Source organism: Melanerpes formicivorus, unplaced genomic scaffold (genome assembly GCF_026170545.1).
Source record: "Melanerpes formicivorus ecotype bairdi unplaced genomic scaffold, bMelFor1.0.p_v2 SCAF_7, whole genome shotgun sequence".
NCBI lineage: Eukaryota > Metazoa > Chordata > Aves > Piciformes > Picidae > Melanerpes > Melanerpes formicivorus.
The window spans coordinates 18144245-18168500 of NW_027142359.1; the positions used below are offsets into that span (position 1 = coordinate 18144245).

A 24256-nucleotide genomic window follows, 5' to 3' on the forward strand; every position below is an offset into this window, starting at 1 on the left:
CTCAGTTTAAGAAGGACATTGAGACACTTGAGCGTGTCCAGAGAAGGGCAACAAGGCTGGTGAGAGGCCTTGAACACAAGCCCTATGAGGAGAGGCTGAGGGAGCTGGGATTGTTTAGCCTGGAGAAGAGGAGGCTCAGGGGTGACCTCATTGCCCTCTACAACTACCTGAGGGGTGGTTGTAGCCAGGAGGGAGTTGGCCTCTTCTCCCAGGCAACCAGCACCAGAACAAGAGGACACAGTCTCAAGCTGCGCCAGGGGAGGTTCAGACTCGCGGTGAGGAGGAAGTTCTTCACCGAGCGAGTCATTCGGCATTGGAATGGGTTGCCCAGGGAGGTGGTTGAGTCATCGACCCTGGAGGCGTTCAAGGGGAGATTGGACGTGGCACTTGGTGCCATGGTCTAGTCATGGGGTCTGCGGTGTCAGGTTGGACTCGATGATCCTCGAGGTCCTTTCCAACCTAAGTGATACTGTGATACTGATACTGTGAAATGGACAAGAGTTTCTACAAGTAACTGAGTTTCCAGAAGAAGGAAATAAATTACATGGACATTAATAAATGCCAGCTAAAGAACACCTGAAAATGGTAGTCTGATCTCTCAGGTAGAGGCAGATGAGTTAGTACTAGCTCCAGAATACTTATTCTACAATAGCACACTGTTCTGTATCTCTACATCTGGAATGCTGTGTCAAATTTTGGGCTTCCCAGTTGAAGAGAGACAGGGATCTGCTGGAGAGAGTCCAACAAAGAGCTATGAGGATGATTATGGGACTTGAACTTCTCTCCTATGAAGTCTTGAAAGGAGAAAGCTGAGAGAAGATCTTATCAATGTCTACAAATATCTGAGGGGTGGGTGTCAAGATGAAGGTTCCAGCACAACACAAGCAGACACTTTATGGTGAGGGTGACAGAGCACTGAAACAGGCTGCCCAGACAGGTTATGGAGTCTCTTTCTCTGGAGAATTTCAAAACCTTCTTGGATGCATTCCTCTACCTGGATGTGTTCCTGCACTGCCTGCCCTAAGTGATCCTGCTTTGGCACGGGGGGTGGACTCTGATCTCTGGACATCCCTTCCAATCCCTAACATTCTGTGATTCTATTTCTGCTATTGCTGGAATGGTTGAGAGTATATCATTCAATAGCAGAAAATGTGTATTGACAAATGTTCAGATTTGGGGTATCAGCCCTTGAAATAGCTAGGGAAGTCTTCTTACAAGAGCTTTGCCTGGATGCCTGCCCAAGTACATGCTGCTTGGGAGAGTTGAGCACTGGGCTGGAAGAGGATTTGGAGTGAAAGATGGGTTGTATTGTGAAGTGGTGCCATTAGGATGTCTTGTTTCACATCCTCACCAAAAGTGATTTAGGCCTGCCTTCATTGGCAGTTTATACATCATTAATAGTCATTTGTCCTGCAATAAAATATTATGCAATTGTCAGTCACCTGCTGATCAAAGCTCCACTAGACCCTGAGCAATGACCAGTCCCTGCTGTATCTTTTTCCTCAAATGAGGAATAAGAAGACCTCAGACCGAAGTATTATTATTGGACCAAACTGTCACATGAGAGGTGAGGAACTTACATTGTCAGGGTATAATTGCCCAAAGATTTCTCCATTTGAGGTCCCTCTCGGCAGATATCCATCTGGAGCTGGTTTTCCACTGTATATTCTGAATAAACTGTAAGATTTGATGCCTGAGATTCTGCTATGGGAAACCTAGGACAGAGGAACTTCTTTACCAACACTATAGCAGCTACAAAGAAGCGGTTTAACTTTAGTGCAGCCCAAACCAGGACAAGTAGATAGGCAGTTCCTGTCTCCAGACAGAAAGTTCAGTTGGGTGGAAAGGGAGATGGCCTCCAAACCTGAGTAGAAAGCCTAAAATGATTGGTTTTGCCCAAAGCTGTCACCACAGTTAGGGAAGCATGAATTCCACTTTTCTAGATACCTCCTGCAAACAGCAAGCTGCTTAAACAGAGTAAGTATTGTCAGCTACCTAACAGTTAACAGGGGTACTAAGTTCTGTTATGCTGTTAATTTACCTTGATGATTTGTGAAAACAGCTGCACTAATGTGTCGGTTTTGTACTTTTTTTCTACGCTAGCAGATTGTATTGACATGCAAATGAAGAGTGAAATTGTTAAGTTTTCAAAAGTCCCTCTGCAACAAATCAACAGAATTTTTTAGTGTTTGGTTGTGGTTTTTTTTTAAACTATTGATTATGAGTTGTTCAGGTTGGAGGCAGTCAGTGATGTGCAAAGTCATCCTTTTTATCTCTGAGAAATGGGATTAGTTGAACTGACAAAAGATAAGCAGACAGATGGCACATTATGGAGGGCAAAGCACACTGACAGTCTGCCCTGGAGTTGCTTTGGCTTGGCACCCATTAGAACAACAGTTCAGAGTAGAGGATGAGAAAATCAAAAGATAATGTAGAGAGAAAAATAATTATTGAGGTTCCCCATTTTTATTATTCACATGAGATACACAGAAAACTCTTACCCCTGTGTAAAAGGCTGGAAAACGCACGGAAGGTATTAGCCTTGTACAAGCAAATTTGCCACACATATGTAGGCAGCGTGGTCCTAAAGCACAAAGAAAGCATTACTCAATAAAAAGAATTCTGCTGCTGCTTTGTCAAACAGCACAGCTGAGGTAGCACAGCTGGAGATGGCCAGAAACGCTCAGCTAGGGTGTGCAGCAATTTCATTGTGTAAAAGCCACTCAAAACTGCTAGGTCCCCACCACTATCTTCTTCCCAGCCCTGATAACAAATCTGTGTCTAATATCTGAAGATGACATAGATAAACTTCACAGGCAAAATGTTTGAATATTTACAAAGTTTGATGTAAAATTACCTAGGCAGGTAGTGACAGGGCTCCAGGCAACCTGATCCTGTTGAGGATGCTTACTGCAGAGGGGGTTGGACCAGGTGACCTTTGGAGGGCCCTTCCAACCCAGACCATTCTGTGACTCTGTAAAAAATTACTTAGTTCTATCCTTGACGAAAAAAAAAATCCCTGCTGTTTGTACAAGAAATACAGCATAGCTTGGCCAAATATGTGCTTATAATAAGGCACATCATGGATCCATCTTTAATCCTAGTTGGCTACTGCCATTTTGTGAATGCTGTGTCAAACTTGTCACGAGGTTTTATCAACATTTCTTTAGAGGTAAATTGAAGCTTGTGATCAACTCCAGAATTGCCAATGTTGGTTTTTTCTTAAGGCATGTTTTCTACTAGTTCATTCTGATTAATGGCTTATTAAGAAATGTGATGACTACTACAATATAAACACCACCACTCATTGCTTTGTGCTTGCCAAACATTCTGATTTCTCTAACTTGGTCACTGGTTTACTGAGGTGTACTTCAGGGAAAATTCCACTGTAGCCAGTCTGATAATTAGAAGCTGCAAAAGCTTCTTCTCTACAAGAAAGGTTATTAGCACACAATCTGGTGCCAAAAAAAAAGCTATATGCTAATCCTAGGGTTGGCAGTGTGAGTAATCTGAGCATGAACGGAAGCCTCAGGGTTTGATAGGCATGATTCATATAATGCTACTGGAGTCTGCAGATGTTAGAGTCTTAGTTCAGCCATCAGCTTCTGATGTTCTCCCTTCTTTTCACAGAATCACAGAATGTTAGGAGCTGGAAAGGACCTCAAAAGATCCAACCCCCCTGCCAGAGCAGGATCACCTATACCAGATCACACAGGAACACATCCAGGCAGGTTTTGAATATCTCCAGAGAGGGGGACTCCACAACCCCTCTGGGCAGCCTGTTCCAGTGTTCCATCACCCTCACAGCGGAAGATTTTTCTTCACGTTTCTATGAAACTTCCTATGCCTCAACTTCCACCTGTTGCCCCTTGTCCTGTCACTGAGCATCATCAAGAGCCTGACTCAAGCCTCTTGGCACTCACCCTTTATGTATTTATAAACATTAATGAAGTCACCCCTTACTCTCCCCCTCCACTCAATCATTTTTGTGGCTCTGTGCTGTCCTCCTTGAACTGAGGCACCCAGAATTGGACACAATATCCCAGATGCAGCTTCACCAGGGGGAAAAGAACCTCTCTCAACCTTCTAACCACACCCTTCCTAATACACCCAAGAATAGTATTGGCCTTCCTGCCCACAAGAGCACATTGCTGGCTCATGATCAACCTTCCACCTACTATAAGGCCCAGGTCCTTTTCCCCTTCACTGCTCTTCACACAGGTCAGTCCCCAACCTATACTGATACATGGTGGTGTTCTTTCCCAGGTGCAAGACTCCACACTTGCCCTTGTTGAATTTCTTTCAATTTCTCCCGGCCCAACTCTCCAGCCTAAGTCTTGCTGAATGGCAGCACAAGCCTCCAACGTGTCAGCCACTCCACCCAGTTTTGTGTCATCAGCAAACTCACTGACAATGCACTCTGTTCCCTCACCCCGGTTGTTGATGCATACATTGAATAGTACTGGTCCCGGTACTGAACCCTGAGGGACCCCACGAGATCTAGGCCTCCAACTAGACTCCGTCCCATTGACCACAACTCTCTGACTTCTTTCCTTTAACCAGTTCACAATCCACCTCACTACTTATAATCCAGATCACACTTCCTCAGTTTAGCTGTGAGAATGCGATGGCAGATGGTGTCAAACACTTTACTGAAATCAAGATAAACCACAGCCTCTGCTCTACCATCATCTATCCACCTGGTTACATCCTCATAAAAGGCTATCAGGTTTGTCACTTCACTTCTTGCCCAAGTGAAGGAAGGAGTCTTCAACAGACCACCTTTTCCCTGAGCAGCCTGGTAAAGCTCCTGACCATAAGTTTATAGGGCTCCCATTCAGAGACTGAGCAGAGATCACAAACAGCATTGTTGGCTGACGTGGATTGCTGATAGTTCATTTGTGTTATTGATAAGAAGAAGCTGGGCAGCTCTTTACAGCTACTTGAAGACGTTACATTTAGTAGTAAAACATAAATTCAGTTAATGGTTTTGTATCTTGTTTAAATGCGTGAAAATGCAGTAATGAGCAATTCTTTATAGCATTCCTTCCTGCTGGCTTTTTATTTGATCAAAAAAAGAGGAAAAATTTGAACTCGTTGAAACCAGCGTTAATTCTGTCACTGCCTTCAACAGGTCTAGGATTCAGCATCAGTGTCTATATTTGTAGGTCTGAATTTAGAACAAGTAGGAGAAAGCATTTGGTATGTTACAGACAAAAAATTGTCTACAAGCTGTGTTCCAAGCATAGTGAAAAATGAAATATATTCTGTCTGCATACGTGCTTATCCAGTTTGGTTTTTTGAAACAGCTTATTAAATGACATCTTTTAGAGCTAACAGATGTCTTTTGTATTAGCTTCTACTTGTCCTGCTGAACAGAGCAAACAATTTCTTGGAAGTTCTAACCTACACACTCACCTAGACCAAGCACAAATTTTGGCATTTGTCAAATTCAAGTAAAATTTGGCAAACTGCCCTCCCACCCCCTCCCAAAGCCTAGCAGTTACACATATGCCCACATCGTTAGCTGTGACTTCCATGTGGCCTCTGCAAGTCTTGAAACTGCCTCTCCCCTCTAGTCAGAGAAGCAAGGGGTTTAGATCAAGGAGTAAAAGTTATCAGGATGTGATACGCAAGCTCAGTTCTACTTTTCTTCAAGTCAGTAACTACTATGTCCATATTTTGCTGTCTCCCGGAACTAATAAATGATAATTTTTCATAACCTCCATTTTTATAATCTGTAAAATCAGTTTCTTAATATAGTTATGCTTTTTCTTGACATTTTGGATTACATGAACCATTCCAATTCCAAATCAGCCTTTACCCTGCATATCAGTAGGTTAATACCAGACAAGTGCTTACTGGAGCCTTTCTTTTTATGCCAGCATCTGTGGTCTCCTATGTGACTGTGACTCTTTGGCTTGTGCATGTAGCAATTTACAAATAGAGGACAGAGACAAGATTGTTCAGCTTCTAACCTCAGCCTTGGGTGGCTGAGATCTCAGAAATTAGCTCTGTTGGAATGATGATCCAACATGCGCTAGTAGCAAATTCTTCTCTTACAGTATATTATGTTCAAAAAATTACATGTTTTAGTGCCGGAGCTCAAAATTCGTATCTTTTAAAGAAATTACTTTGCACATAATGACTACAGTTCTAATATATTTACAAATTCATCTTTAAATGGGTAATAGTGAAGCAGCAGCAAAAGAATGTAACATTGAAAAACAGTAAATTGCAACCGCACAGCCACGTAGGTCAACACCTCCTTTCACGCGTAAATAAGGCAAGTGCCATAAAGTACGTGATCGCAGTAAGCAGGGCAGTCGCCTGCCAGGACCTCCGCAGGGACCAGAGGTGAGGCTGTCCCGCGCAGCGGGCGCACTCTTGGCAGTGACATTTCGAGTGAGTTTGGCTGCGTTTGGCACTTCTGTGGGAACGCGCAACTGAGAGCCACGCTCCTTCACTGCAGGGACGGTTCCTCCTTATTTCACTACGAAATACTGGGGGTCGAAGACTTCCGTGGCCGAACGGGGGGGCGCACCCACGGCCACAGCGCCCAAGTGCTGCCCGGGGCCTAGCGCACCCGGCTCGGCGCCGTGCCCGGCGGCTCCGCGGGGCGAGGGCCGCGGGGAGCCGCGTGGCGGGCGCGCCGCCGCTACCGGTGCCTCCGCTCGGGCGGCTCCTGGCGGCGGCGGCGCTGCCAGCCTCTCCCGGCCGGCGGGGACGGCGGCGACGAGGCCCGATGGCGAGACCCGGCGCTGCGTGCCCGCCGCCCGGTCGCCGGGTGATGGTGGTTGCCCGGACGCTGCTCTTTTGGGCGCTGGTGTACAGCTATTGCGGGGTGTGCGTCTGCATCGCCGGGCTGCGGCTGCTCTGGAGCATCGGCCGGCGGCCGGGCGAGACGTTCCGCTGGGTTGTGCGGGAGAACCCCCCCGCCTGCCTCAACGACCCCTCTTTGGGTACCCACTGCTACGTCCGGATCAAGGTGAGGGCGGTAGGAGACGGCGAGGCCGGGGGGAAAGGACCCCGTCGTGCGCTCTCACACCCCTGCGCGCATCCCTCCCCTTGCATGGCCCCTGCCCGCCCGTGCGGGCGTGTGCGCGGGCTCCGGCCGCGGCTCGCTCTCCGCTGCCGCTTGCACACCTGCGCGCATACGTGCGCCTGCATGCGCCCGCTGCCGCTGCTCCTGGGAAGCGGTGCCGTGCCCGGCCGGGCTTGCCGGGGACAGGGGGATAAGTCGGGAGGGGCCGCAGGCCGGGTCCGGCCCGGTTTGTCTGGGAGGAAGCTGTACCTGGCCGGTCGGGATGCAAGGCCCTCGGCGGGTACACGCGGGGCAGCAGAGGCTCTCCCTGGCCCCGGGTCGCTGCAGCCCACTGGCAGGTACGTGTCCCTCCGCTCCCCACACCCTCCTCTGCTCCACTCTGTCCTGTTATTTACGGTTTGCCCCGTTACACCTGAGAGTCCCTTTCGTGCACCAGGTTCACAGGAAAAACGTTAAAAGAGATAAACCCCGTCCCTAAAGGTTGTTCAGCTAAAGCAAATAGTCATTTTCTATATTTGTTTCAGATCTCTACCTATGATTTGATCCTCTGCCAAATGCTCTCCATGAAGTTGTATTAGTTTGTTTTCTTTTGTAGATATAGGCAAGCAGAGAATGCATAGCAAATTTTGTCAGGTGTTATTTTGAATAAGATAAGCACACATATCTCAGGGATCTTGTGCAGGTGGGTTTGTGCTGGGCACTACCAATATAAAGCGAGCTTCTCAGTTTCTCATGATTTGCTTGTTTCCTTGTTCCAACATGTGTGCTTTTTAATGCATATGCCACATTGTTTTTAATGTATATGCCACAGTCTTTGTTTTGTGTGGCATCACGCAGTAAATTATTGGTTGCTGTAGAAGTGAGGGGTAGGAGAGTAATAAAAGGGCATTTGGGGGCAAATTGAATTGCTGTCAATATGACACTTGCTGCTGGATAACAGCAGGCTAATGTGTTACTTCCCAAACACATGTATCCCAGAGAGCTGTACAGATTTCAACAAAACATATTTTGGAAAAGATGGCAACATCCTATGTTTGTTTTAGGGAGCAGAAAGAAAGGAAACAGAAAGGAGCAACTGAAAAGGGAGGGCTTAGTTTGGGACATGTGACATTTAAACTGCTGCTGTAAAAAGTGGCAACTGAATTTGTATGTGTAAAGGGGATGGCTTAAAAGCAACAGATAGATGGAAATAAAAACATTGAGGTTAAATCCCTAGAGGACATTAACTGAAAGAAGCAGGATGGAGAAGGGCTTACCCACTACTCACTAAACTGAAAAGAGAAATTGTGTAAGGAAACTGAGAAACTTCTAGTTTTCTAAATACAAAAGGATCCAAGACAAGAGTGGTATGGAGAATAGTGAAGATGATGAACCCCCAGATGTTCCCTCTTCAGAGCCCTTTCAGGAATCAAAATATAAGCTAATGGTTTTGTAGATGATTAGTGATTTAGTAGTGCCAAGGTAGCTCAGAGAATTTGAAGGATCTCTGGCAAGAAAAACTTCCTGTGTGTATTTGTGGTCCTTAGTCTGATAAAAGCTCGCAGTGTACAGCAAATGCATGAGGTTTTTTTCCTCCCTTTTTGAAATAGCAGACAGTCTAGGGTCTGACATTTGCTCAGGAGTTGTACAATCTTTCTTTCTGCAGTTTCCTTCACATGACTCCTAAACAGCATGCTGTATTTTGTAAATTAACACTGTCCCCGCTTCTGTATCTGCTTCTGTGCCGGAATTCAGTAAACCCTCTAGGTCATAACTTCAGCTTATTGAAATTCTGCTGGGTTTGACCTTGAGTTAGTTTAAGCTTGCATACATCCATTCATTTCAATGGCATTTCAGTGTTCGGTCTCTGCACTGCAAACAATAACTTGCCTGCTGGTTATTCTGGTAGGACTCATTTTCTTAAAAAGTGCATCAGAAGTAGTGACTATAGACAGGGCAGAAAGAAGATTATAACATTAAGGCTGTAATTTCTGAAGCAAGTCTGGAACTTTGAACAGTGAAAATTAGTAAACCCCACTTTTGTTCTAGTTACTCAGTTTTGGCTGCTGTTGATTCTTAAGCATCCATGCAGTCCTTTATTGTGCCAAAGTGCAATCTGATGGTTTTAAATAGTTGTGTAATCTTACAAACTAACTGAAGATTTAAAGTGCATTTAAAGTCTACTGTGTCTTAAAGTTTTTTCCATAAAGCACATGACTAGTGTCTATGTGAAAGCAAGGCACTACCTTCCATAGTAATCTGCATTTCCTAGTCACCATGCCAGCCAGTGCTCTTTCAGAAATGTTAGCATGATCATGGCTGAACTGGCACATAGTCAGCATTGTCTGTTGTCTGGCATGTATTAAAGATAGTCCTCCCTGGAAGAAGCTGTGGCAGCTGGGTGTGGGATACACAGTATTGCCAAGGTATAGCAGATAATTCTGATCTCAGAACTGCAGAAGACTGCAGCTTCAAAATTTGACAATTTGGGTTTTGGTTTGGGTTCTGTTTTGTTTTGTTTTTCAGGGTAATGTATTGGGTTTTAGAATATTGTCTGAAACCATATTAATTCTCAAATGCCAGTATAGAAGTTCTATACAGCAATAAAAACACACTTCTTTTTCTCTTGTTTTAGGATTCTGGGTTAAGATTCCACTATGTGGCTGCTGGAGAAAGGGGTAAACCACTTATGCTGCTGCTTCATGGCTTTCCAGAATTCTGGTAAAACTCTCTATATGCTTTTCTTCCATAAAAGAAGCAGCTTAGGATACCCAAGAGTGATCATCTCAGCTTAAGTATCCCCAGTGTGATCCATGTTATGTATCTAGCAGTACTAACTACTGGCATGAAGTTTTAGTAGGGAACAAACCACTGAAATATTTTTTTTAACTGCAGCATCCACAGAAAATGCCTGCAGGTTGATGCAAACCAAGCATCTTCTTTGCATTGTCAATCCATTTTTCACTGAGTTGACACAGTTCTCTTTTTCAAAATTTGGAGAGGAACTGCTCATTTTTAATGAATTTCCTGTTTGGATAATGTTTGTACTGTATCACTAAACTTATGGGGTCATTACAATAAGGACCCATTATATGTGAAGTGAAATATGGATTGCTGCATTAAAAATACTATACATTAATTTTTATCTGGGGAGGGAAAGAAGAACTACAAGTCCTATAGGCTGTTGTGCAGCCTAATTTCAGAATACTACTTAGGGAAAAAGGTTCTATTAATAGTTCATCACAAGATGAATGATGAATCTAACCCAATCCTAAATGTTTGTTTATAACAATGAAAAGCAGTCATGTGTCTAATGATTTAACCAAATTACTCAGGCTGTCATTGCCAGGTTTAACTAGTGAAGCATGGCTTACAGAACTTGCACTGAAAAAAACAATGAGAGAATAGGGAAATGGTAATGCCAGTAATTCAGTAAGTTAAATGATCCTTTTCCTTTCTAAACTCAGATATGGAGCTAGGGTCCACTGTTGGAACTGTGATCTTTCAAGCTGGACTCAGGTCATACCATGATAAATTGACCCAGGTAAAACAGAGGTCAGTTCTCTTCCCTCAGCAATTTCCTATAGATATTAATGGCCTTGAGGATGATGGTAGAAAGTTACATTTATTTTAAGATCAATTTTCAAAATAGATTGTTCTTACAATAAATTACTATCTAAAAGGATTATATTTGTAAATGTTGATTAAAAAGACAGCTAGATGGGAGGTGCATATTCTATGCAAACATTATGCATACCTTCCATAACATATATTCTAGCACAGTAAGGCAGTTGAGACTGCAGCTGAATTCCCCTACAGTGGGAATAATGGAAAATGTATCATTTTACATACATATTCCACTGAGATCCAGCATATTATTTTCAAAAAGTTGGCCTTTAAATGACAATTAATATTTTGCATTATCTGACCAGTTGAATGGAGTAAGAATATAGGTCACTGGGACCACCAATAGCGTAGTTCATATAGCTGTTTTCAAAAAGAAGACTACATGCTAATAGTTTATATAATAGTCACTGTACCAGTACTGGTGGTGCTTTGCCAATTCAATCAGTGAGCAAATTTTTACTCAAGAACAGAGACTGTTTTGAGAGCACAAGATAAAGTATCAAATTTGCGTTGCTTGGCTAGCAAAACAAACAAACAAACAAACCCAACACAAAACCAAACAACTAAAATAAGACCAAACCCCACACTAGACAAACTGGTCTGATTCACAGTTACAGTTTATAATTGTAACAAATCCTCTGCCTTCAAGTGTCTTAAGGTTCTAAATAGGACAGCTATAACCAGACAAGAGTGAGTGAGTGATTGTACATGTCTGAAGATGAAAGGCCACTTAAGAATATAAAACACCAGACCCATGAAGTGCTTTAGATGCATATGAACTTGAAAATCAATTCCAATGTTATGGAATGAAAATAATAAAACATTTTAAATTGGGCATAATGAGGGACAGCTGGGTAGCTTTAAGACTTACTGCTACATTTTTTACAAGCTGCCTTTCAGAAACAAGGTGATCAGAAAGTCACAACATTGTTTCCATGACTCAACCTTCTGAACATGAAATATTTACCAACATTTCCAAATTCTGCTTGCAAAGCAGTTGTCCAATAGTTACATTTCATATGTGGTAAAAGGACTTCTTTAAATACAAAACCTCCCTGTTTGGCAAGTCAGAGATTCAGTGGCTGATGGACTGTTGTGATAACAGAAGATGAGGATAGCAAGTAGACATTTTCTGAAAATAGAAATAGTTCATTTATTTATTTATGGGCCTCATTGTTTCTTCTTGCTGAAGTATATAGCATAGCTACAACGGTTACCATGGCAAATTCAGCTTCTAAGTCATTGTATAATGCTTTTAAAAATTTAATTCCTGGAGATCTCAACTAGATCTTCTGTTTGCATTATATGGCACTGAAATGGAAATGTCCTGATTGTTCTGTTTATATGAATACAAATGTCTGTAATTAATGAGTGTTACTGTAACATTACTTATGTTCAAAGTAATAGGCTGCAGGCAAAGCTGAAGTGGAAGAGCCAATGGTCTGATATAGACAGTTTGAATTAGGGCAGAATTCTCTGCATCACTTATGATCACTGATGATCCAAATGTTATATATTGTTTCTCTGAGACCATTGAAACAAGCGCAGAAGTAAAAGCTAGATCCTGACACAGAGGGATGCTGCCATTATTATACATACATAGAAGGATCATATTTTTCATCAGCATTTCTATTAGATTTTAAGCAACCTCTATCTTGGTACTGGCTACCCTGAAATATATTTGGTTTCATTAGCAGTTGAAGGGCAGGTAGTTCTTGCAGGATGAGACCCACCATTTTCTCATTATTTTGCTTCATAACACACATGGAGTCACTACATACTATTAGAGAATGAGGAATCACCCTTTGCTTGAGTTCTTAATTTTGTATCTTTTAATGTCTCTAATGTTGCCATAGAAACTACACTTTGTGTAGTTACACATTGAGAGATTGCAGTGAAACAGTTCTGGTGGCACAGAGACACAGACAAAAGTATACATAACATAAATCATAGAAACTTCACCAAGGTCATTTCTTATTAATTTTATTTCCTTTTTCTGGCTTATTTGGTGTATGATTTACTCTTTTCTGAAAAGACAAAAAAAAACGAACCACCATGCCTTAAGGCATGTTTCCCTACTCTATCAAAATATGTGTGTGTGCTAGCCAAAGAGAAAAGAAAGATTTGCAGACCTTAATTTGATAATAGTATGGCTCCAAGGATAAAACGGAATAGTCCTCTTGTGTGCTTTGATTTATGCCTGCTTTCTTTACAGCAAAGGGGCCACACCAGACTCCAGGAACTGTTGAAACATCCAAGTTCTGGACATGCCCCATTTCTGATAGTTGCACTTCCTTACTGGAGAATTCAAGAAGGGAACATAAAACTACTATAGCCACAAAGGACCATCAGCGTACCACAGAAAGAAAAAGAATCTTATTGCAAATGAAGGCATACTAAATAACCCTCAGCTACTTGGGAGCAAAAGCATTGAGTGCATTTTGGTATCATACTGCTTGACCTTGTAACTCCAATTTTTTCCCCCCTTTGTCAGGTACTCTTGGCGCCATCAGTTGCGGGAATTTAAAAGTGAATATCGAGTGGTGGCCCTGGATTTGAGAGGTTATGGAGAGACAGATGCTCCTTTTCACAAAGAAAACTACAAGTTAGATTGCCTGATAACGGATATCAAGGACATTTTGGAATCTCTAGGTACGTTAGAAGACAAACTGCTCTGCTCATAGATAACTTGATTAAAAAAAAACCCAAACCTGCATTCTCTTTAATATATACACATTACAGATATGTATAGATATAGCTCTAAAGATGCTCATATTTTATGATTATCAATGAGAATAGTTGTTTTCTAATTATTGTATGTATGTCAGTATGAACAGCATGTAATTATTTTCTGTCATGGGTTTAAAAAATAATCCCTGTGTGCTGTGAAACTCAACAGTGCAAACTTATGATCTTTCTCCCTAAGAATGTCTGCACTTACTCCTAACCATTGCACTTAGCTGATAATGTTCTGAATTAGTCTAGCACTTGAAGACCAAAGAATTTAAATCAGGTGACATTTTTCTTGCTCAAACAAGACAGAATAAATATTGTGGGCTTTATAAAGATGATGACAGTACATCTGCTGTATTAAAAAAAAATCCCAAAATACCACTCCTGCACAGTAGTCAGTTCTCAAGAGCTGAATCACTGTGTCTTACACAACAGCGAGAAGAACAGAAGGGACAACACGTTGCTCCCTGTGGTAAATACACAATGTAATGGTCTACAGCTGAAGTAAGTCTGCAGAATTTGCCTGTCCAGTTCACTTTGAAGCAGAGCTGTTAAGGTGATAAATTGTATCACCTAGTGAAGGGTATTTCCTTTCTATATCAACAGCCAGGCAAGGGATAAGACTGATATTTTACAATGTTTTTAATTCCCTGGATGCTCTAGGGGTAATGAAACAACTTGATTTGTTTCCCACCAAGAAATAGTGAAGTGGTCATTTCAGTTGTAAGGCTTGAATTTAGGATTTACTTTGCTTGTGATGATCGAGGACTGTCAAAAGATGCGCAGGCAGTCCCCACACTGTGTTTACATTTTCCAACCTTTTTTGGTTGTGTTATCTCCATGGTAATGCCATGGTTATGCTTAAGAAGTGCTCTCATCATAATTCAATTTCACAGGGAATTAAAAATTTTTTGAAACATATCTGAGGCTTGTTATCTTTACCACAAGTTAAATTATTTTGGAGAACGTGACTATATCAAAGGTGCTTTAGAAGATTTCTATTCAAGAGAGTTTATAAGGTGCTTTGACAACTATGTCTAAATTTATGCCAGAATTCTAAACACTTTGGCTTTTATACATTTCATTTCTAATGTATGTTCTCAGCATTACCATTCTCAATGAAAAAGGCAATGGTATCTCACACTATAGTATGTATCTCCAGCAGTGGTAAAGGGAGAATGGTTGGGCTTTCAAAAATTCAATCATGATTTTTCTCCCCCACTTTATTGCTGTTAAATAACCATTTTTATTGATGGAGAATAAGTACATGATTGCTGAGAACTGTAAAAATTGTCATCAAAACAGCATATGGAGAAAAGCTACAGACCTACTAAATATGGAAATGTGTGTATTTGTATGTGTATATATATATATGCTATATATATATGGCTATTAAGTATACTGCCCAATTTTTTCATAATGGTGATGTTCAGTGTTTAGATAACCTTCTACATTCAAAGAAATGGATAAGGATTCATAAGGAGGGTCTCTGGAGATTGCTCAGTCTTTCTGTCTGCAGTTTCAAACCCCAAACTCCAAGCATAACAAATACACGTGCATTATAAATGCAAGTTGAATTGTTTATCTGACCTTATATTGGCTAAGATGTGAACAGGGTGGTCACTTTGATGCTGGCTGACTTCATTTTGACATTGAGGTAGTGTAGTTAAAGTGCAATGGAAGTCCAAGTAAACAATTTTAATTATTTGCACCATTTTTTCTGACCATTAGTAATGGAAGTAGTGCAGTATTAAATAGTTACATTAATCAATGTGCTGGACCACATATTTTGCCCAATAATTATTTTATTGTGTATGGTAATTTGTATGTATATAAATTTCACCTAAATAAAAGCACAAATCTGTGTTTGTGTGGTAGGATACAACAAGTGTGTGTTGATTGGCCATGACTGGGGAGGAATGATCGCTTGGTTAGTGGCAATATGTTACCCTGAAATGGTGACCAAGCTGATTGTGGTTAATTTCCCTCATCCTTCTGTGTTCACAGGTGAGTTTTATAGTAGTCTTTTTTTATCCAGAGTATTCACGTTGTCACCATGCTTGTGTTTGCTTTGGGGTGCTAAAGAAGAATCAACTAGTTGCCCCTTTAGGTGTTCAGTAGATTAGTTGCCAGTATTCACTGCTTCTCAATCTGGACTGTATTTTATGAAGCAGAAAGGTATCAAGTATTTGATTTTTTTTTTTTTAAATAATGTATTCTAGGAAGTGGGAGTGCTTGTAACCAAATTTACTGGTGTTTTTCCTAATCCTCAAAGGTCCACAAATATAATTTTCATATGCATGAATCTAGTTTGTACCACTTTGGCAGGACAGAATTCCCTGAAGAGGGGTGTATATTGCATTACACCAGGTTAAGGCCTCATGCATCCTTAAATCTGCATAAACCAGCATTTGTATAGATGTGAATCAGACATTAGAATTTAATTCTCATTTAGGTAATAAGTGACAATTTATGTCTAGTACAATACTCACTGAAACAAGACAGCCTTTCCAAGCTACTTACTAGAGGCCTGGAAATGTACTAGTACTGAGCTGAAACAAGGATTCAAGAATTTGTTATATGATAGGTTTTCAGCTTGTCTACTACTCAGAGCTATGAAACATTTCATAAGGATTAGATCAACATTCATTAATTAAAATCAAAGTAGTGTCTCACTAATTTTAATTTCTTCAATTTCTGATCTTACTTAGTTCCATTAAAAAGTCTCCCCATTTCCCCAGAAATAGTTAAGTATATTTAATGTAGCTTTAATATTTATTTCAGTTGATTGTAAATCTGACCCTACACCATGATGAATCACAGCCATTCACACATGTTCTCACAGACTTCTTGGGCACCTTTCTAAGATACTTAAGAAAATTTTACTGAGTAATTAAGCTTCACTTACTTGGTAGTTTTAGGCACACTTAGGCACCCAACACACTTACCCAAGGAAATGTCTGTTCACCACCACCAGAGTAAACAGGACCTTTTTGGATTTTTTTTTCACTGACAGCAGGAGCCAGGCTGTATAGAAGACAAATACATTTTATTATAGTATCTCTTTCCATATTTATTGAAGTGCAAAACCAGTTTTGTAGCTCGATATAGCATCCTTGAGTCAAATCTGTTCTACTGTGGATTAAATGAAAATTCATAGTTCATAAACACTGCAGAAAAATAAAGTGAGCAGTACTGATGATGGTTCATCAAGAAAAAATATAATAGGTGATGCAGTTTAAGAGTGTATAAGATAGGAAATCTTAGAAGACAGCTGACAGTTCAATTTACTTTGTTTTACCCATTTTAATTCACTGTCAGTCTTTCAGAGGCATCTCCTATCTTGGGAGTGCAATTTTGTGTTCCTGAATTTGCATCTTTAAAAAATAAGTTCTAGATGCCCTAGTACCTTCATACAGTCTGTGCTTGCTTCGAGGAAGTTAGATATTTGAATGTCAGTGTTGTCTCTTGCAACTCATTGGAGAAACAAAATTACAATTGGGGAAAAAAGGAGATACACTGCAAATTTGGCTATATGATTTTCTTTCGCAATGTATGCACAAACACCTTTAAAAAGTGACACTATGTAACCTTGATTCTGGTTCATAATATTGCCAAGAAGACAGCTGTTAGAGAAATTCTATACTTTTGTAAACATAATTGATGATGCCTTTAGAATGTACATCTACACATTGTACATCATTGATGAGAGAATACTTAAAGACTAGTATTTACGCATGCCAGGGGAGGTTTAGGCTGGAGGTTAGGAAGAAGTTCTACACCGAGAGAGTGATTGCCCATTGGAATGGGCTGCCTGGGGAGGTGGTGGAGTCACCATCATTGGAGGTGTTCAGGAGGAGACTTGATAGGGTGCTTGGTTGCATGGTTTAGTTGATTAGGTGGTGTTGGATGATAGGTTGGATGCGATGATCTTGAAGGTCTCTTCCAACCTGGTTTATTCTGTTCTATTCTCTTATTCCACAGCTGGGGGGGGGGGGGGGGGGGGGGGGAACAACAACAATAACAAAAAACCCCAACACAACCAACCAAACATTATCTGGTTGTGCTGCATTAATAGATCTCTAAGTGAAAAACTATCATGTGGTTAAACCCTTGAGTGTCCCTACCCTCATCTAATCTTTGGCAGGTTTCTGGTTTGCTGGTTCTATTAACACATATAAAACAAGTATGTTATAATGGCCACATCACACACTTACTCCTGAAACAATAATCATCTTCTGTCACACAGCATGCTCTAATGTAATATTTTTAAAACATTCCTTTAAGTTTAAAAAAAACCCAAAAAGTAATACTAACAGTAATTTTATTTGAGTCATCAGTTTTCATTTTTAATTCATGGGCATTTTTGTTTCAGAATACATTCTACGACATCCATCACAATTGATTAAATCTGGTTACTACTTCTTTTTCCAAATGCCATGGTTTCCTGAATTCATGTTTACAGTAAATGATTTCAAGGTGAGCAAAATAAGTGCTCTTGTTTATATATTTAACTGTGAGTGATGGAAGAATTGCCACCTATGTTGATCCTTTCTGATGTAGTTAGAATTATTGGGAAAAAAAAACACAGCACTTTCTGATTTTTCTTCTTAAGCTTTATATATTTATGTAAAGTAGGATATAAGTACATATAAGGATATAAGTATATATAAGTCCCTGAGATTAAGTCTTTTTGCATTTCTGAGAGGCATTCAGGTACATAATTTTAACCTCTGGCACTAAGTGCATTACTCCACCTAGACAGCTGGTTTTACTTGTGCATGTGCCACTAGAATATATTTGGTGCCTGGGGAACTCCTGCTAACTTATATGAAGCTGTTGTGTGCAGTGAAACATCCTCTTAACCCCCAGAGCCTGCTACAAGGCAGGCAGCCTAGGAGTCTGGGCACCAAATTCATCCAGGTGATTACTTCTGCTTGAGGAACCAACAAGGCCAACAGTTTGTATAACCTTAAAAAACAAGTACAAGCATATAGAAAGGGAAAAATCTGCTGTAGGCATGCATCCTTCTCCACGCATACAGCCCAGTGCAGAGCTCCCAGTGCTGCACATGCTCAGAGCAGAGCAAGCTGGGGATCATTCTCCCTCCCACCTTGTCAGATGCTGGGGTCCATCCCAAAGTATGTGCCAGCACTTGCCTCTGCCTGTCACAGGGGGCAGGTCAGGGTGCAGGACTGCATAACTTGGTAATACTGATTTGTGCCTGAACTTAATTACTCTGCAGTAAGTTGTAGCAGAAATAAGTTTACCATGTGTTTTACACATAGCTCTCAAAAAAAAAAAAAAATTATAAAACTGTGTCCTGTTGAAGGAGAGGAATCACATTTTCTAGCTATCTTATGTAGTGGATTTTTATGCTTCCTTTTGCAGGTTCTGAGAAGTTTATTTACCAGCCAGGCCACTGGAATTGGAAGGAAAGGCTGCAGATTAACAGCAGAGGATATTGAAGCTTATCTCTATGTCTTTTCACAACCTGGAGCATTAACTGGACCCATTAACCATTACAGAAATATTTTCAGGTCAGTGTAACAAGGTAAAATAATCTAGAGACCCTGGAGGCCACAAATGTCATTGTTATCTTCTGCTGCTAAAGTAGAGGGAAAAGCCACAAATCTGTTTCTAAAGTCTCATCGGGTAACAAAGGCATTCAGTGTCAAGCAGGGTGCTACAAACTGAATTGTATAAGGTGTCCACACAACACCACAAAACCACCAGAGTGCAGACAAGGCAAGTCTTTGTTTCAAAATTTTCTAGAGATCCTTCACAGAATCCAAGAAAATCACAAAAATCCATCCCTCAATGCTACTTTTAAAAATACCATCAATTATTTGTTAACATTACAGTCATATTAGCTAATAATAAAATATATTAAGAGCTTATTATTAGATAATAATTCTGGGTAATATGGCATCCAAGTATGTTATTTGCACTTGTAACTTTAGAAAACCAAGTCTGACTCCCATCTTACTGTGTTTTGGTTGGATGTTTTTAAAAGGTGGGGTAGGGTTTTTAATCAAGTCTAAAACTAACCCTAACTCTCTTATTTCTGTGTTCCTGCATTGGTCTCATCAGACTCACTGGCAGCAGTAAGCACATACAGCAGGAAGCATTCACAGACTAAACCATAGAGATAGTATCATAATAGAAATATGTTTTATTTTTTCAATCCATTTTCTAATGGTTTTAACTTTCCTGGGAGGACTTGGTTCAGCTTTAGAGATTGAGACCCCATTTTTATCTACCAAAAACTCAACAGGGCCAGAAAGTCTTTATCTCTACACTTACTCTACTTGCAATTTATATCCCTAACACTATACCCTTTCCTTTACTGCCTCCAGTCTTCAACAGTGCTGTATGTCCTGCATGCCTCTCTAACACAAGATCAACTTCCCAATATTCTGTTTAAATTACAATCTTATTCCTTGTTTAAGATCAGACAGTAGATTAATTTTTCATTTTCCCTGGTCCAAATTCAGTGTTCCTTCTGTGCCTACCATGCTATCACTGTCAGGAGAGCAGTCAAATACTGCAGGGAAATACCGGGAGCAGGGAAATACTGGGAGGAAAACAGAGATCTGAGCTAAGTGCTGTCCTCTTCAGGGTAAGAGGCAAAACTGGAATGGGAAAATAGAGAGATGGTTTATTTCCTTCTAAACAATATAACCCCAAGCACAGACAACAATGGGGAAAAAATGAGATGGCTGTGCTTGGTGACAGTATACTTATTCAAACCTCTGCACTATCAGCTAGGATGTCCAAGGGCAATGGGGAGCTGTGTGGCTTCACAGCAGCTTTCCAGCCCTGCAGCTGCATAGCAGAAACCCCCAGGGTAGGGCTAATGGGGATCTGGAGAGGCATGAGCACCCTGAGCCTTGTTTGTTAAATTTTCCACAGCACCTCGCATCAGTGAGTGTGCACATTAACCAGATGCTTCTCTGACAGCAACACCGAAATATCTGTGATAGCTAAATTGCTGTGGGATTCATATAAGAGAAATGTAAGAGTTGCATATGATTAAATTATTGTTTCAGGCCTTTTCAGGCTCAGGAAAAAAGAAAAAGAAAAAAACTTTAGTATTAGTTATTAATCAGAAAGAATCTTCACAGCTATTAATTCGTGTGTCTGTTTGTGCATTGTTTGCTTTATTTTTCTGTACTGAATTCAGCGGCTATTTTTTAAGTGCTGTCTGCCACAATGCAACAGGCTGTGGACTGGAATGAAAGGATTAGTCTTCACCTCATTCAGTTCTTGCCACCCATTCTGATGGTTGCACTTTGTCAGATGTGAATCATTAAATACTAAAACTGGATTTAAATTTTCACCTCTCATATAAGCCATTAAGCAGCATTGGGTTGTTTGCAAAATGAGACTTTAAAACCACTGCTACCAAAGCCATTTTAAGAACTCTTCTAATTCATCAATCAAAATGAAGTGAAATTATTCTTTAAAGTGACCTTTTGTTAGCACATTTCTGGAAATTTTGTATAAGTGGAGAGGAAGAGTGTCTTCCAAGCATCCATTTTTTCGTCTTATTTTAAACTAACATGTGTGATCCTGTTTGTCATTCCCTTTTTATGGAGCACAGTCTCTTAACTAACTCCAAAGTTTCAAACTAGTACTTAAGTATGTCATAAGAGTTTGTTCAGGAATTATTTTTTATATATTATTGGTCTAAAAGAGTAATATTTGAGCATAATATTGAAAAAAATATTGGAGACTTGCATCCAATGGGACAGAATCTCTTCTGGATTTTCACAGCTAGTCCATCACAGTATCTTTGAATGCTTTCTAGTCTAGTAAAGCTCTGGGTTGTGATGTTGCAGTCTTAAAGAGATTATGACCCCCATGAAAGGCAACTTTTTAAAGAACAGTTTTCTTTTACTGTATGTAGGTATGCAAGTCTAAAGCCTTCAGAGACATGCTGTAGCTCTCTGTAAAGGAAACTCTGATGCACTTTGAATGGTAGCATGAATTTTGTAGATGTCTAAATGTAACTGAATTCTCTTCATTTCAGACATCAGTGTTATACCTAAGGTCTTTTTCTACACATATTTTTAGGTGTATTACATTTTATTTAATTTTCAGTAGATCTGAAACACATTGGCTAGTATCTTCCATAGTGTATAAAAATGGCAGTTTGGTATTTCCTGGACAACCCTTTATTGGTAAGGCAGTTTGGCTACTCACGTCTTTAACACCATACTGTTAACTGCATTGTGTTTCATTAAAACCTACTCACAGTAAATAATGCAGATTCAGAAATTTACCATAGCATTCAACAACCAAGGGAAAGCCACTGACCTACAAAATTCTAGCTGTGTTGTTCCACATTCCCTCTGGCAGAGATCAAGTGGCTCCTGAGCTGTGTATCATGATGAAGCATGTTCCAAAAATAAGACCTCTGTTGCAATTCACTGCTGATTACAAACATGTTACAGGAAAGGTATCTTGTAAGAATTTCACCATCCTTAACAGGTAAAGGACTCTGGGTCACAGGAGTGTTTTCTGAGTATCATTAAAAAAATATCTGGTAACCTTGGAAACTTGCAGTGAGAATCACAGTTGATTTCAAAAGCTAAGTTGACTGAAATGTGTCTTAGTGATTTTTTTTTTTTTTATTAAATAAGACCTAACTAACTGTGGTTTATTTTTAAAGCTGCCTACCTCTGCAGCACCATGAAGTTGTCATGCCAACTCTGCTGTTATGGGGAGAAAGAGATGCATTTATGGAAGTTGAGATGGCAGAAAATACACGGATTTATGTTAAAAATCACTTCAGATTAACTATTTTATCTGAAGCCAGTCATTGGCTCCAGCAGGATCAACCTGACATAGTGAACAAGTTGATATGGACCTTTCTAAAGGAAGAGACAACAAGAAAAAGAGAATGACTGCTTGTGTATGTTTTAATGGGTCTACATAAAAGCTCTTCAATTTTAAAAAATTATTTGTTATCAGGGCCATATTTCCAGCCTGCCTTCTATTCTGAGTTCTGTTAGAGAAAAGTGTTTTCAATGTACTGTACCTTTGGACACCAATGTTACTGCTACAAAAAGAAGTATGGAATATATGGTACCAACATTGGTTTTACCCGTATACTTGTATTTTGCACATAAGAACACCTGCCTTAAGATATACATGTATTTGTACAGAAAGAAAAGCATGGAAAGTTGCTTGGTTTTGTTTTCTCCCTTGCTTTACAGTTTTAATGTGTGGTGCCTTTTACAAATTTTAATGAAACAATAGAGTGGTGCCATACTGGAGGAAGTAATGAGTTTTCATCCTAGACTCGCCTGAATATTTTTAAGGTGTTTTACCATTAAACAGTAACTAACTCTTTTTATTATCTGTATTTTAGCATTCTGAATGATTGAATAATTTATGGGTACATTTCTAGTCCTCAAGTGAATAATGATACTTATCTTGTTGTATTGTTGAATGCAGCTGCTTTGTGCAATGTGTTCTTTCTTGACTAAAAAATGGGAAACCTGTACACTCAACACATCTGAACAAGAAGAATGGAAAATTAAGATATAACATGTATCAAATCCACCTCTGTCTAATAAAATGCAACTTACAATACTCCCTTTTGCTGACTTCTTACGGAGAGATTTCTTACTGAAGCTAAGAACCAGGTTTGAATAGCCGAATTGTCCACTGTGCAGCCTTCCTCTTGCTATGATTGTTGTAGTTCCTTTGGAAGAAAACCCTCATTGTTAGCATTACCCATCCTATGTTAACAACTAGTGTTCTTCTCTCCAAGAAGCACAAAACGATTTCCCCAGAAGAGGCAAGTCATTCTAGAGTTTCTGCCTCTCCACCTGCAGAGCCAAGCAGACAAAGATGAAGGACTCATAAGGGAAGGCAGCAGAGCCAGCAGAGCCTGAAACAATTCTCCACACTAGGCCATAAACCAGATGATAGTTACTGAGGTGTCACAAGTTTCACACCATCATGTGTCATGTCTTTCAAGTCAGTGTCCACACTGGTACTTGGCACAACCCCTGCTGACACCTTGTTCAGCATAATCCTTGCAAGAAGGTGGACCAAGGGGTGCTGTCAGCTAAGTATTAGCTCCGGGCTGGCAATTTGCTTCCTTTCATGCACCTCACCAAATCTGAGGAAGTACTGCAATAATCACCGGCAAGATTATTGATCTCGCTTGTTCCATCCACAGCTGGTGCCTGCCTTTCAAGGATAATTTTCCCCTGAATGTTTCCAACATGTATCAGCTTAAATGGTTACATGCTTTACTCAAAGTTGGAAGGTTCTTCCTTGTCTCAGAGCAACTTTAATCTCCTACGCAGCAGGTTAATTTCTCGCCAAGCCTCAGTCGGCGCTGAGGGGCACGGCTTTTCCTCACGAGTAGCTGCTGCTCACCGGAGCTCCGCTTTGTAGGCGGAGGATGCTCCTGCTCTCTGCGAAGTGGAGCAGGTGATCAGGTAACAGACAATAATTAAAAGCCACACTCTGGTTTCAAAGAAGAGTTCGGCCGCGGACCGTGCCGACCGTATACGAGCGGCGAGAGAGACGGCCCTCCCTGAAAGCCGAGGCGGCGCGCGGCCAGCAGAGGGCTCCCTCTCCCGGCAGCCCGAAGGTCCCTCCTGCCGGCCCCGCCCCAGCAGGAAGGCCCCGCCCCGGCCGGGGGAAAGGGAGGCGGGCCCGGCCTTCCCTCCCGCTGCCAGGGGACCCGCGGAGAAGGGCGGGGTCAGGCGGGACGCCTCTGGCCCTCATTGGGGGAGGTGGCTGCTGGCTACGCCCGCTGAGAGGGAGCGGGGAAGGCGGTGCGGCCCCTAGCGTGGGGCTGCTGCGAGTTATTCTGGAGGTGTGTCTTCTCTCGGTCGGGGTCGG

The 24256-nt window shown here is 41.0% G+C and overlaps 1 protein-coding gene across 1 annotated transcript; it reads left to right on the top strand.

The window, feature by feature from the left end:
• The first annotated feature begins 6695 nt into the window (after positions 1-6695).
• Positions 6696-22984, top strand: EPHX4 (epoxide hydrolase 4). Its single transcript, XM_068141249.1, has 7 exons — positions 6696-6988; positions 9660-9745; positions 13146-13303; positions 15263-15391; positions 17760-17863; positions 18776-18924; positions 22062-22984. The coding sequence occupies exons 1-7, from the start codon at positions 6746-6748 to the stop codon at positions 22294-22296; spliced, it is 1104 nt and encodes a 367-aa protein (XP_067997350.1). The 5' UTR covers positions 6696-6745; the 3' UTR covers positions 22297-22984.
• The last annotated feature ends 1272 nt before the right edge of the window (positions 22985-24256 follow it).